The 14767-nt window shown below is 41.3% G+C and overlaps 1 protein-coding gene across 1 annotated transcript in view; it reads left to right on the top strand.

Moving 5' to 3' along the window:
- Nucleotides 1-11951, top strand: part of LOC106809409 (ankyrin repeat and death domain-containing protein 1B-like) — a 35423-nt gene extending 23472 nt beyond the window's left edge. The window contains exons 7-12 of the mRNA XM_014812474.1: nucleotides 5241-5339; nucleotides 7830-7928; nucleotides 9246-9341; nucleotides 10347-10554; nucleotides 10816-10944; nucleotides 11448-11951. Coding sequence (XP_014667960.1) covers nucleotides 5241-5339; nucleotides 7830-7928; nucleotides 9246-9341; nucleotides 10347-10554; nucleotides 10816-10944; nucleotides 11448-11527 — 711 coding nt within the window. The 3' untranslated portion in view covers nucleotides 11528-11951. The remainder of the gene's footprint in view (nucleotides 1-5240; nucleotides 5340-7829; nucleotides 7929-9245; nucleotides 9342-10346; nucleotides 10555-10815; nucleotides 10945-11447) is intronic.
- The last annotated feature ends 2816 nt before the right edge of the window (nucleotides 11952-14767 follow it).

The raw sequence follows: 14767 nt of genomic DNA on the forward strand, positions 1-14767 counted from the left end.
GTGTGTGTGTGTGTGTGTGTGTGTGTGTGTGTGTGTGTGTGTGTGTGTGTGTGTGTGTGTGTGTGTGTGTGTGTGTGTGTGTGTGTGTGTGTGTGCGTGTGTGTGTGTGTGTGCGTGTATGTGTGCGTGCGTGTGCGCAGGCCGGTGCTGGTTGCCGGTGCGTTTCCGTGTGTGCGCGTGTGTGCGCGTGTGTGCGACGGAGGGTTGTGCTTGCGTGCGTGCGTACTTGTGTGTGTGAGCGTTCGTGCGTGCTTGTGTGTGTGTGCGTACGTGTGTGGGGGGGATTGGTAAAAATGTGTGTATGTGTCTGACGATGACGAGTTTGTTCCCACTTGCTTAGCCATGTTCATGTGTGCATCTCCGTCACACACGCACACAGAGACAAAACGTAATTTATTACTGGTTCGTTTTGTTTTGTTTCTCATTCGCCGCGCACCTATATTTGGTTGGTCCGCATGGTATTTTCAGTACAATGTCTTTAGATTTCACATTTCAATTTAAGTGTTTAATCATCTAGGTTTGGTTTGTTTGCATGACATCTTCACGGCAATGTCGTTTGGCTGGTTCTCGCTTGGTTCACGTGCTATACGTTATTGGTTGTGCGTATTTACATAAGATTTCTCAGCTGCGGGCACTGAAGCTAAACGAAAAAATGATTAAAGTTTGAGAACATGAGGAGTAAAGCCGACTGGTCATTCGTTCACTACAAGAGGAGCGTATAGTCGATATTACACATGAAGCGCATTTAGGTATTGTGAATAACTATGGCTATGCTTTCCTGTGATGCACAGGATAGTGGAAACGAAAGGTAGAAACGTGCGTACCTTGTCAAGTTGCTGCACCCATCATGAGCAAAGAGCCATTAGAACTAGTTTTACTACTAAGAAAGTCATTTGAAGTTAAAAATACGGCAAAAATACCAGATTTTCACCGCTCATTATCTCAGCGTAGGGGCATCGTAGGTACAAGCGGTTTGTTTTATATTAGCAAGGTAGGACAGCTGTTCAATAATACCGCAAAGAATCGTCAAAATAAAACGGGCAAAGTTTTTTAATTAGACTAATACTGCAACATGGTTTCAGCATTTCACCGTTGTACGCTCTCCTTCTTTATACGTGCTTGATTATAATAAGCACCAACTATTACTCAGAGTCACTCATTAACTTAATCATGCTCCTAAGCTGGGTATTTGAGGCGAGAACACATGAGCCCAAAGTCAATATTGTGAGGTGACATTTCAGGAGAGTGAGAGCCATCTATTCTTCCGCGCATCGCTCTACATCATGAGAATTTTTCGCTTACCTGGACCAAAAGGATGACTCTTGAGCTGGACTTTGGCCACGTCCAGCTTTGACGCGGTCATTATGCTGCATCGCTCTTAGCCGAGAATCACTGTTACGGCCACCAAGTATACTTTCAGCAAGCACTTCTAACGTGAACAAGTGTGTCGTAACACAAAATGACATCGGATATTTCAAAATCTAATCAGTAGCACGCGTTAGATTTTTCTGCACGTATAACTACGTAACGCTTTCCGACAATTCGCAATCCCTTGTCATCATATTGCGGTATAACACACACATATAACTCCGACGTCCCCCCCACGGATGTTGTTACCGATGTCGGTTAGCAATATACGGCGAACATGCTCCCGCATCTCTTACGCCGGTAATCAATTAGTAACGAACGTAACCCAGCGGTTTCTGCGCTTGTAATTCATTTGGAAATGACACCGCCGCTAATTATACAGCATTTTCGTGTTCGTTCCGAATGACCGATGAGTTAGCGAAGCAGACACGTAATGGCCGGTGAACACCAGCAGCAATTGTCTAGAGAATGTACCCGACATCACGTATATTTATTAACGGTCAATGTAAATACCTGTGCAAAAACCGCGTACCGTTCGTACACGGTAAGTACATCAATAATACACATAACACGGGAAATCAGCCGCAGTTACTACGAGTGTGCAAAGAGGCTGCTAAACTGTGGCATAAATAACTGCTAAAAACAAATGCAGTTGTGTTATAAACTCAGCTTGGTAATAAACTCGGGTCATGGAACGCAACAATTCACAACCCCAGTAATAATAAAAACGAAGGTTCACGTAGAGTGCTAATGACTCTCCGTTGGCAACGAAATGGAAAAAATGTTAAGAGGTTGAGAAGTGTAGACATTACGGCAATTTGCTCAAACCGCTGCAACAACTGACTAACGAGTAAACAACGCCGACTGAAAAATCACTAGCTACACGCAGTGTGACTAACAGCAGTCGTGTATATCTGTTGGGGCTGAGAAGTCACTATAACGCTCTCGTATTTATACCAGCGCTAAGACACGGCTAACTAACGACGCAATGTATAACGTACGTCAGTGTATGTGACGCCATGTCACGTCATCCCACCTTTGCGGCTTCGACCGTCTCCACCGGACTTTGTTACACCATTAGCGCATGTCTGCTCACACCGCGTATTGGTATTGGCTTGTATTTGGTTAATCGATTTTCGCCTTGGGAAGCAGCGCACCGAGAATGTGACCGAGAAACATGCTTTTGTATTTTGATCGAATGCTAGCTGCGCGGGGAATAAGGCCGTGTCTACATGTCTTTGTTGACACCGGAAGAGCTCCTTAACTCCTAAAGGCAGTTGTGGTTTCTCAGTTATCATCGGTCAGTTATGAAAACACATTACGTTAACCGCATACAATGAACTGCGTTTTGAGAACGAAATATTACGTGAGAGCGTGGTACGTATTGCGTATATTACGTGAGAACGATTACGTGCACCGTGAGTGGATGGATGCGCGCTCGTGTGTGCGTATATGCGCGCCCGTGTGCGCCCTTGTGTGCGTACTTGCGTTCGTGCGTTCGTGCCTTCGAGCGTGCGTACTTCTTCATAGCATTTCTTTTGCATGTAGATCCTGATCCGGATATAATAACACCATTTGTTATACGGCTGTAAGCAATACCGCATTGTAATTGTTGCATAGTACGTCAGGTGATGTTATTTATTTAGATTATATTAGATAATATCACTGATAATATAGATGTTATTACATTAGATTATATTTAATTTTGGAGTCACGCCCGCATGGTAGCTCCCGCTAAATTGAGGCGGCTCATCCCGGTCCAAGCCGAACATCTAGGCATTACTATCGAGGGACCTGTCCGGTGTCCCATACCCGATAATATTCAATGTTGCCCCCGTGGCGCGCCGCCACGGCGAACAGCTATTTTGATATACATTTTTCTATCGCCAATGGTGAGACTTTAGGCAATGACGTAGAGCCTATTCAGATATTACAGTACATAGGTTTTATATATAACAAAACATGCATTATTATGTGGACACTCGGACATTAATAATTGTATAATTTATATTCACGTATATGCACATATTTCATTCTTGACATATATTTGATTAAGTGATTAATATAACTATTACATGTTGCCGTAAATAGCATTAGCATGTTTTAATGAAAACACGGAAATTGGCTTAATCGTTTATTCCCTGTCGCGTTGCTGCATTCATCGTCTGCATTCATCATGCATCATTGTTTATTGCTCATGAGTATAAGTAATGAACGGGCAATACGTTAAATCGGCCGGATTTTTGACTTCAAACTAGTTGAAATACATTTTACTAGGTAGGCTTCGCTGATAAGTTTAGTACTGAATTGGGAGCCTAGTGTCAGTCGGTCATTATGGCTAGCTTAGCTACATATACGTAGCAATGAGTAGGTTTACGTACAAATAACAGGAATAACGAGCGACGCTCTCCGACTGTATCGCATAATCTACATTAGCAAGCATGAGTAAATTACCACCGGCAGGATATGACAGGTGCCCTCATAAACTAAGCAAAAGTAATTAGGGACATCGCAGGCGGGAAATACTAATCATAAATGTAGTAATACGCATTTAATCGCATTACGCATGCAGTCGGATATCTAAAGGCCAAGCCCGCCAAGTCTTCGCATGCTAATCGCATGTGAAGTCGAGTGTACCGCGAATACATTTCTTCTAATCCGAGCATTGTTTTTTAATCACATATTACATCGATCTTAGAGGCATATTATTATGGAATTTTATACCAATCAGAAGAGTTATAGCTTAATTAACCTAATTATACCTCGTGGATTAGATGAGACTGCATTCCTGTTGAACTATTGTAAAATGTTCATAGACATTTCGATACAATTCACGCGCCTATCTTGAGGAAGTAGCGTTTGATGTGCTCTGATAATTTCTCCGCCCACCGTCCGGTTGATACCATGGTGACGACCGCTATATATATATACAGTATATATATATATACAATGTAACACATAGTTTCATTTGTTATTATTTTATGATTAAATGCGATTATTATTATTATTATTATTATTATTATTATTATTATTATTATTATATTAAAAAGGACTGCTTGATATCGCGATTTTTTACTCAATTAAAATGGGGTCGTATGGGTTGGCCTTCCGTAGCAGCCGAGATGCTGTATATATGCGGGCTTAATATATGCGCGTTAAAAGTATAAATATTTTTTATATGAGCATTTACAAACTGCAACATACACATGATCCTTGGATAGGGCGCACCAGCATAGATGTGATATTCCGCTTGCCAGGAATACCATTCGACACTACTATGAGAATGTTATCGCAGTAATATTAAGGGAGATATAAAGGTGATAGCGGCAATAAATTCTACCTCTATCGCAGATAATTATTATATCAATATGCAAAGGTTCCTACATTAATTATATCTACTCTATTTATACGTTGTGGATTTTGCACACACACACACACACACACACACACACACACACACACACACACACACACACACACACACAAGCACAAACACGCATGCCTACACACAATAATAATAATGTTAATAATGATAATAATAATAACTATTTCGATTCGATAACTATTTGTGTTATAAATTTTTGCATCTTTTATTTCGCATGCATCTCGTTCCATATAGCGATAACAGTACAATTTTATCGTTCGCTCTGCATGCACTTTTAACCACTAGCAGAAATTACCGCTCCTATATTCAGTATAATAATTTCGAGACCTTTGCATCACGACCAATCGGCTACTCTTACCACAGTTCCAACTAGTAAAGCTAGGTTCTAATGACGCTACACGCGTTCTGTGAGGGCCAGCCACTACTGGTTAACTACGATAACTCATCTGAATTTACATTTCTCACTTTTCATTCTCTTACATTTCAGAATGGAAATACTGCGTTGCACTTGGCAGCCGAGAACAACCATCCACGTATAGTCACCGTGCTTATTGAACACGGTTGTGAACTTAACCCTCAGAACTGGGTAAGTGACAATTACCAGCAGATCGCTATACTTTTAAATCTCCCAAAGACGTGCCTGTGAAGCGCGTGGTATAGGCCTATAGCGCAGTACAATAATCATCGAATACGAAATTACGTACAATTAACCATTTTAATAGTGTCGTTTGCCTGTCTTTCGTTTGCTAGTTAATCAGTATGCGCGTGTTTGGGAATATTTAAAGATGCAATAGAACGAATTTCCCTTAAGTCGCCTCATTTAATTTAACATGTAATTCTCTATGGGCGTTGAATACAGCTGCGTTGGTCAGCTCGGCGCCGGCATTTGTTTATATTTATGCAAAAATAGCTCAATTATTCTACGCGTCTGAAAAGATAACCGTCATAGTGGAGGTTCAAGGGCGATCTTATGGTGGTGTGATGGAATTTGTGTTCTGTCACCCACTCGGTCGAACTGTCTGTTTTTATCAGAAACGGGAAGAAGCAGCGTGATCATAGTGAAATGTCATCGTGTGGTTGTATGAAACACTGTAGATTCGTAGATTATTACTCGTTCGTTTAGAATAGCGCTCTACGTGCATTCTTATACACATTATTTACTTATATCAATCGAATCGAGGGAATCATTGCTCCGTCCAGAGAACAAATACTTTCCAGCAACAAAATGTTGAACTCAATCGGTTCAACGACGTTTTGCGTGTCGCTGCAGACACTAAAGCCCGGCGCACACGTGAGTTATTTTACTCACGTGTGCGGCGGATTTTCGTTGAGTAATTTGACTCATGCGTTATTTTACTTGAGTAAAATAACTCACGTGTGCGCCGGGCTTTACGTACATGCACTCATGCACGCACGTACGTCAATTATTTTACTAATTATAAATTATTTTATTTTATTATTAGTAAGATAATCTTGATCAGAACATAAGGCTGTAAATGTATTTAGATGAGCCTCTGGTGCGATTTCCTGTTCTCACAATTTTCACAATTTTCTGGGGGTAAATTGGACCCCCCCCCCCATCCCCCGCGCCTTCTCGCTCAACACATTATGGGCGCGCAAGAGCCACTCTTCTTTCTAAAATGACGGATCCGCCGTTGATGGTAGTACATTTCTTTGCTAATGCGGCGCATGAAAGCGCGGCCAATAACTATTAGGAACAACTGTTAGAAGAAATAAAATATTCTGGAGCACAGTCACGTTCCCTCGAAGCGCACTGTATCTCTTCACTCAAATCTGCTCGGGATCGAATGTTATGTATGGCTTATGATTTGATTGGCTGTCATATCGAGTCTCACAACACTATGGTATTGATTGTCATGGCAGGAGCAGAATTACCCCTGCGCGCCGCTACGCAGTTAAAAACGGCGACTGTCGAGAGATTTCTTTTGGCTAACTCGAATAAATATGTCAACATGATGTAGCGAGGGATTTTATTGACGTTATTGGTGCAAAGGATAGGGAGGAGAACGAATCCATTCCGTTGCGTTTGCTAAATGTTTGGCGTGTGTCACAATGACTGCTCAACTGTAACACGAGTATTAGCGATGTCTGGACGTGGGGACGCTTGCTCACTCTGAGTGAATCCCCGAAGGACTCAGGAAATTAGTTCTGACAATGATGCCAATGCCTAATGGCTAACATTGTTAACCCTCCTGGGTAATCAAACTAAGAGTGCCGTGTACTAGCGATGCTTACGATGCGAATCATTAATTAAGGTAAACAAAAAACCCTGGCTGTGTTGCGGCAGTACAATTCCACACTCTAATACACGCTGTCAACATTCAGCTGTGCTACGGCGCTTCTACATTTGCACCAATCCGGTCTGCACGCGAATATTCCCACGCAACGCAGGCATACACCAAAAACATACAGCGCACTTTTTCACATCGTCAAATTAAGCTAATACATTCGGATCTATATGTAAAGGCCACCCTGGGGAAACGCTAATTCAATGCAATATAAAATAACTTATTAGCGAACGTAGAAGAAACAAAACTTTCAATTTTTACACAACAGTGCGGCGAAGGGCGAATTTACAATGACGTCTTTGCGTCGGAGTTACGTAGTTATTAGGTAGATTTGGGTGAAGAGTGGCTCCTCACAGCCGGATTATCCTATAATGTACGGTGCAGGACAGTCCTGATTAATCGCTAATTAATACTAATTACTAATTATTAATTAATTAACTAATTAGTAACTAATTACTAATTAATGATAATACTAATTAATACGCTAATTAATACGACACATACAGACTCTCGTGTCCCTCGTCTCTCTCTCGCGCGCGCGTCTATCTTGCTATAAAGGCCACAGATACCTAGGCCGTTTACCTACGTTAGGCCCCTCTACACACGAGTATGTGAGCACACAAGTGTCCCTATGTATGCCTGGCACGCTGTTTAACATGTCAGTTAAGTTAGAGTTAGTGTTAGGATTGAGCACGCACATTCACTAACGTCAAACAGATATAGCCATATGATATATAATTATAATAATGTTATTTTTTCATTTGTAGAGAGATCAAATTCCACTCCATCTTGCCGTCGAAAAGGGACATACTATGGTGGTCGAAGCCTTACTGAAAACGGGCGTGAACGTTGATGCCAAAGAAAAGGTAGACTCCTGGTGAAACCAACTGTTTAGCAACGAATAGAAAAGCGATTAAAATTAATAATTTGAACATTAATATCGAAATGTATCTGACAGCTTGATATATAATGTAATAATGAGTTTTCTACACTTATTTATGGTACATTATATCATTATGCCTCGCCTATAAGCTAACATAACCAGGTAGCAGCTCACCTACAACGCGCAAACGCACACGCGCACGCACGCACGCACGCACACGCAGATACACGCACGCACGCACGCGCATAAACAACACTACCGTAACTGCATATATATATATATATACGTAAATAGTATAGAAACGGTCATGGGTTATTTAGATAATTCAGTAACAGGTGATACGCGTAATGGTGGGAGTAATTTATGTAATGTCATCAATAAACATACCACGACTAATATAACGTTCATCCCAGCAGTGCGTTAATGAATCAATGTGCTGCAGCACTAGTGAGAGTAGAGTACGTGTATAGTTAACGTCCCTTATAGGGCCCCAGAGAATCAATTTCAATCCACAATGTAGTATGTCTGATATGCTAATGAGCATCATATTTCGGGTTACCCTATATAGGTCATATTCGTCATTCATATTAATTATGACGCGCTCAAAACACAATACGTCTATATATTCGGCTATGCTCTCATAGCTTGGATATGCTATTACGGATAGAAGAAAAGAATAGCAGAGGGGTTCGCTATATAGTGGTCGATATACGGCTCTACATAGTGAAGTGAGTAACTGGGTCATCAGAAATAAACGCGCTTACCAACACGTACCTATCTCCCCACCATTCTAATCTAAAGATCTTATTATTGACTTCTTATCGTGGAATCGCGGGTCTTGGTCAGTCCATATACGCTATAGCTTTTCCGGCAGATTCTAGCTGAAATGCCACATTCATATGATCCTCTGCCACTCGGTAAAACAACACTAGTTAATTAACATTAAGTTTTCTATTTCTGAATAAATAGCAGGTATCGACCTGCGCATGCACGTCACGTATTGCTATCGATCACTTGGCTGTTGTTACAGGCGCTTGTCCGTTGAATGGGCCATGAGTGTTACAAGTAGTTATGGCATCATAAGTCTGAATGTAGTTTTTAAGTGATCATGACATGTCGTGCAAACGTTATGACGTTTTTTAATCGCGATAGCCGCAGCTGCTTGCAGATTTTCTTCTGACAGCGGCTCCCAGAGCTGTAAGTGAATGCTAATTAACACTACCTGTTATAGTCGTGGATAACTGTGATAGAGTATATACCTCCGTTTGGTTTTCAGATAATAATTATTGTTTATTTTCAGAATGGCAGAAGCTCGTTATACATCGCAGCGAGGGGAAGCTTCGTAGCTATAGTTGATATGCTCATCAAAGCAGAACGCGACTCCGATGCCAAATTGGTAATCAATAAGAGTAAAATCCGTAAAAATGGAAGTCCGCTTTAGTCCCGTTGCACTGTCACTATGTTTTATGCGCATAGCACAATGTTTCTGTAGGCGATGCGATACTAAGATCATTGTATTGCCCTTCGATTTCCCTTCACGCAACGGGTAAGAGGAGAGATAAAGGCGAGAGCAAATGAACCGAGAATGAATTGCCGGTGCAAAGAAAACCCGAACCAATTCATTACCAATTTAAATATTGTGTAGGTAGAGCAGTAGAGTAATAGAGCAATATTATGTGGATATATAAATTTATCAGTCAGACGCTCTTTAATAAAACGTCTGTTTCACTTTTGCACGCGTAGTTATACTGGTTTGCAAGTGTACGAATCTCTCAATTTGTCATGTAGCTTGTTTCCCCTCCTTTTATAACAGACAGTCATACGTGTAAACGGAACAATGCGTCGCATCGCAATCATTAATAATTTCGTACGAGCTTGGCAGCAGCGCGCACGAGGAGTTTCATTATTCATGCATACTGCTTGATGAGCAATTCATTGTTCTGAATCCGAACTAGGAAATTCTCATAATATAGCCGCGCGGACAGTCCCTGGCAGGTGCCAGGCATCACAGCCACTAGCGTTTCAATCCCGTTTCAATATGTATGTGGACGCGACGTAGGATTTTCTCGTTTACTGCCATCAGAATTCTCAAGAGGTTTAAAATTTCGTGTATATATATTATTAGGCCAAATGTAAGCTAATGCACGGCAATGTTTTGTTGGATGCGCCTAATAAAAAAGACTAAAAATTCTCCTCAGATGTGTAAAGAACAGCTAAGCAACAGCGACGCCACTATTCCCGAGCGTTAGAAGCTAGGCTGAAATATCGCGTAGACGAGATTTTTACGTCACCGGCGATGACAAGTATATCCATATAAAACTAACTACTCGCATTTGTGTACGCCTTTTGTATCAAAATACAGGAGAGTGAATGCTGTTCCCGTCTCATACATCGATTGCAGCACGATAACAACAAGCCAGGCTGGTTCCCGCAGGAGGGCGTGGCAAACAATTGTCTCCACAACGTGGACTATACTGATGTAGAGGCAATGCAATCGATCCTCTGGAAGCTAGCTACCAAGCATCTGCATCCCCACGACTGGAAGCAACTTGCATTCCACTGGAATTTCACCGAAGAACAAATAAAAGCAATAGCGCATCAATACACTGGTAAGAGACAAATTAAATCATCGAGCATTTAAATATACGTATATTTAGATTAACGCTTGTGTTTCATGGTAGTGGTAATTGCATGCGATTCATCACTCTAATATATTGATTAGGAAGTGGGTGCGATGCCTTGATGATTCACACATAGACTGCCTATTATTCTCCTAATAACGTTTTGTCGCTGTACCCTGACTCCTGTCGTACATTGAGCTGTAGGTTGTGTAAGATAGTATGTTAATTTATCTATGCCTTCATCTACAGGAAACAAAAGCTACAAGGAGCACGGTTACAGGATGATGTTGGTGTGGCTGCATGGCGTCAAGCCGGAGGACAACCCTCTGAAGCTCATATTTGAAGCTCTGGTTGCTATCGACAGAAAAGAAGCAGCAGGTAGTAACTTTAATTCCTGTTCTCGTGACGACACTGTAGAAGATTTAATCGGTTCGATGCTTGATGACTATTCAAGCTACAGCTAAGACGTGATTAGAACCAGTGTCTGCGTGAGCATGTATGCGTGCTTCGGTGTGCGTGCGTGGGTGCGTGCGTGCGTGCGTGCGTGCGTGCGTGCGTGCGTGCGTGTGCCCATGCGTCATATGTGCGGGCGTCCATGCGAATGTCCATGCGCGCATAGATACGCGCGTGCGTGCGCATGCGGTAGAGAGAGGTAGCGAGAGTTCAAGATATAGAGAGAGAGAGAAGGAGAGGGAGAGAGAGAGAGGAGGGGGGGAGAAAGAGAGAGTGAGAGAGAGAGAGAGAGCGCACAGTTTAATCTACAGAATGGAATACACTATACCGATAATGCAAATACATAAATTACTACGTATTATACCTGCGTAAAATTTAGGATGCTCGCATTAAAATTAAAAAACTTACCACTTATTAACCGTTTGCAGAGCACATACGAAAGAAACCAAACGACCAAGCAAGTGGACAGCAGTTTGAATGCGTACCTAGTTTATGCTGTATCCTATGACATCGGCGGAAATGATTATAACTTTAACTATGATCTACATAAACAATCCAGATTGGTGCCAAAAAACTTTTAAAGTATGTAGGGCAAAACCGTAGCTGGTAAGACAAAAGTCGATGGACGAGGAATATGATATAGATTATATCTAAGCTCTTCCGGTTGGAATGCGGGTAAGTCAAATAACGTACCTAAAAGAGATGATGATTTATACCACCTGTTCATATCCGGTATTTAGTGCGGTAGAAATTCAGTTATAAACGCGTTCAACCAAGCCATATATACTTCGATTAATTCAAATGATGGTTCCGTAAAAATAATATTCCATGAACTCCATGCGTTACCAGTAGCTTCTATATGATCGTGCCTTTAATATTAGATTGTCTCTGACGCACACATATATCTCTAGCAAGAGCACATAATACTATATATTAGCATATGAATATATATATATATATATATATATATATATATAATCAGGAGTGAATAAAAACAAATGTGTTGATTTTTTGTGAACAAATATGTTTGAATTTACCCCTAATATAATAGTGTTATGGGCGCCTGCCCTACGAGTGCACAGAGTTGTCATGTCTGTCGTGTCTACTGTCTTTCATCAGGACAGAATAATAGTTGTCTTATTAAATCGTAGCTCTATGATGCTGAATTCGTACATATGCCCGCGTATAATTCAATCCGTGTCAACTTCCACGATTTAGGCGTGAATGAGCTTATTTGACTGTATGTCACGGTATCACAATCATTACCGTGGCAGACGGGAGCGGGAAGGGGGTATAGGTGGTATAATTTACCATGTATAATATGTCATATTATGACAGGGCATGTAGCGGAAGCAAAGGGGCTAAACTGGTAGAGCTAGCATTTTATTATTCCTCTAATATTTCTCCTTCTCTTCTCAAAAAGACCTACTTCAACAGAGAGGCTCTTCGGTTTACTAAAACTGATAAAAGCAGCAATGCGGAATTTGAAGGGAGTGATCGATTTAATTATTTATTTCGTTTTCTTTAATTTCGTTAAAAATCCATTTTCCGTACGATTCCCATAACGTCAGTGAAGGGATATCGATGTATCGATTCGACATATTATTATGTTAACTCAATTTGTAATGTGTTGAGTCGATTTGGGAATTATTAAATTGACCTTGGTATTAGTAAATAACTTAATCCAATTACTGTGGAAGTGCATTTGTAATAAATGATTTTGGAAGTATAGGTGCTTCGCATACTTCCTTGCTGAAACAGCAAAATGAGCTCATCCGTCGCCAGTTTCCGTGTTCGCATGTTATCATATTTATCTTACTATGTTTTCGTGAGCAGGAAATTAGTCTCGTGCGTAAAACATTTCCAAGAAGTGACACACCCTATGAATTTCGACAGTGACCTATAAATGCAATGTGGGAGAGCTGCAGCTGCATCTGCGGCATAATCACCTCGGGAAATAATTTGTCATGAGCAAGCAATCATGCCACAATTCGGGATTCTCGGGAACATACAGTATGTGTGATGTGCACATTATTTAAACATCGGAATTTAAGCGACCGTTACGTAGGTATATTGGTCGGATAAATTGATATTTCTGCACTCAGTACAAATGTTAGCAAGAAAAACAAAATATATCTGCGCTTGCTTACGTGCATAAATATAGTATTTTTCGTGTTTTAACCATGGTGCTATGGTCCGATGATGTCGTTCCTCCTTCTTGATAATGTCAGTTTAGCGTGGTTCTTCATCCATGGTTTTTCGTACTCGTGTGCTTGTGTGCGTGTGTGCGTTCGCTACGAGAAGGGGTGATCCTGATTGACCTGAATTCTACGAAGCAATTATCATAATATAGTGTGATTCTATAGGAATGCCGAAAGTAAATTGATGAACAGATGGTTAGAATATTAATGAAAGTGATTCATTTGGTAAAAAGAAATTGATGAAATGATGTGATTTACCTTCTATTCTTCATTATTTGTCTATGAATATATATATTCTAATCCCATGCCCATATACAATTAATAGTGTTATTATGTGAATATTTCGATTCTTACCAATTTTTCAAATAAACTTGTAATTGTTATTCAATGTAAACACCCGTTTTTTCTAGTTATTTTTCTAAGTAGAATACCTCCGTCGTTTACCAGATCTCATGCTTCCGTGTACGCAGGAGGTTTGGCCATGCACATTACCTATATCTTGCATGTGTTTACCAGTTAAAGATTTAGAAACTGGTAATCAGTCTAGTTTCTTTTCGTACTGTGTGAACTATTTCGGAGTTTGAGCTGGTCATCTGATCAACTAGAACTGGATACTGTTACTAGAGCTTTGGATTTTCGACAACACAAGTACTGTTTCCAATCGCACCTCAATTCACGATATTTTCGCCGCTTTCTCGCCTCTTTCTCTCATTTACTTCCAGTACGTCTTTAATTCCAATTCAAAAACTAGTTTTTGCGTGTTTATTGAGAGAGAGGGTTAGGACGAGGAGAAAGGGCAAGGAAGCGAGAGGGAGAGAATCCCGTGTGCCCCCCTCCCGCCCGAGCGAGAATTAACGGGGGTGTGAGCGGGGGGGGCCATGAGAGGCCGGAGAGAGTGTGCGGAGGGGAGGAAGGTGTGAGTTGGAGGAGGGATGGAGGAATTCGGGGGTAAATAGTGAAGGAGGTGAAGGGTAGAAGGGAAGATTAAGAGAAGGAAGCAGGAATAAATAAATGGAGGAGAAGGTTGGGAGTTGGTGTGGGGGGTGAAGAGGAACCCTGGAGGTAAGGGGGAGGAGGGTGATGTAATTCAAGACGAATGCGAGAAAAAAGTAAAGGAGTTGAAGAAGGAGGAGAGATGCGGGAAAGAGAAGGGGGAAGAAGAGGAAAATGAAAGACAAGAAGTAAAGTAAGTGCCGAGACACGATGCGATAGAAGTAGGAGCTATTGAGGATGAGGAGAAAGGGAGAGTGGAAGAAATGAAAAAAAGAGGAAACGAAGCTTATAAGAAGAATAGGAATTGAAGATAGTGAAAGTGAAGGAGAAGAAAGCAAGGCGACGAGAGAGGGAATAGAGAGGAGAAAGTAAAGAGATGAAAGGAGGAAGATGAGAATCGATAAGGCGAGTAGAAGGGGACAAATAGAAGAAAGGACGAGAACAGTAAGTAGGAATAAAAGGTTGGAAGGCGAGGGTAGGAGAGAAGGGAAGGAAGGGGGAGAAAGGGTGAGGAGAGGAGGGGATGCGGGAGGTAGAGGCGGAGGAGAGAAGGA

The sequence above is a fragment of the Priapulus caudatus genome, unplaced genomic scaffold, assembly GCF_000485595.1.
Source record: "Priapulus caudatus unplaced genomic scaffold, Priapulus_caudatus-5.0.1 Scaffold352, whole genome shotgun sequence".
Taxonomy (NCBI): Eukaryota; Metazoa; Priapulida; class Priapulimorpha; order Priapulimorphida; family Priapulidae; genus Priapulus; species Priapulus caudatus.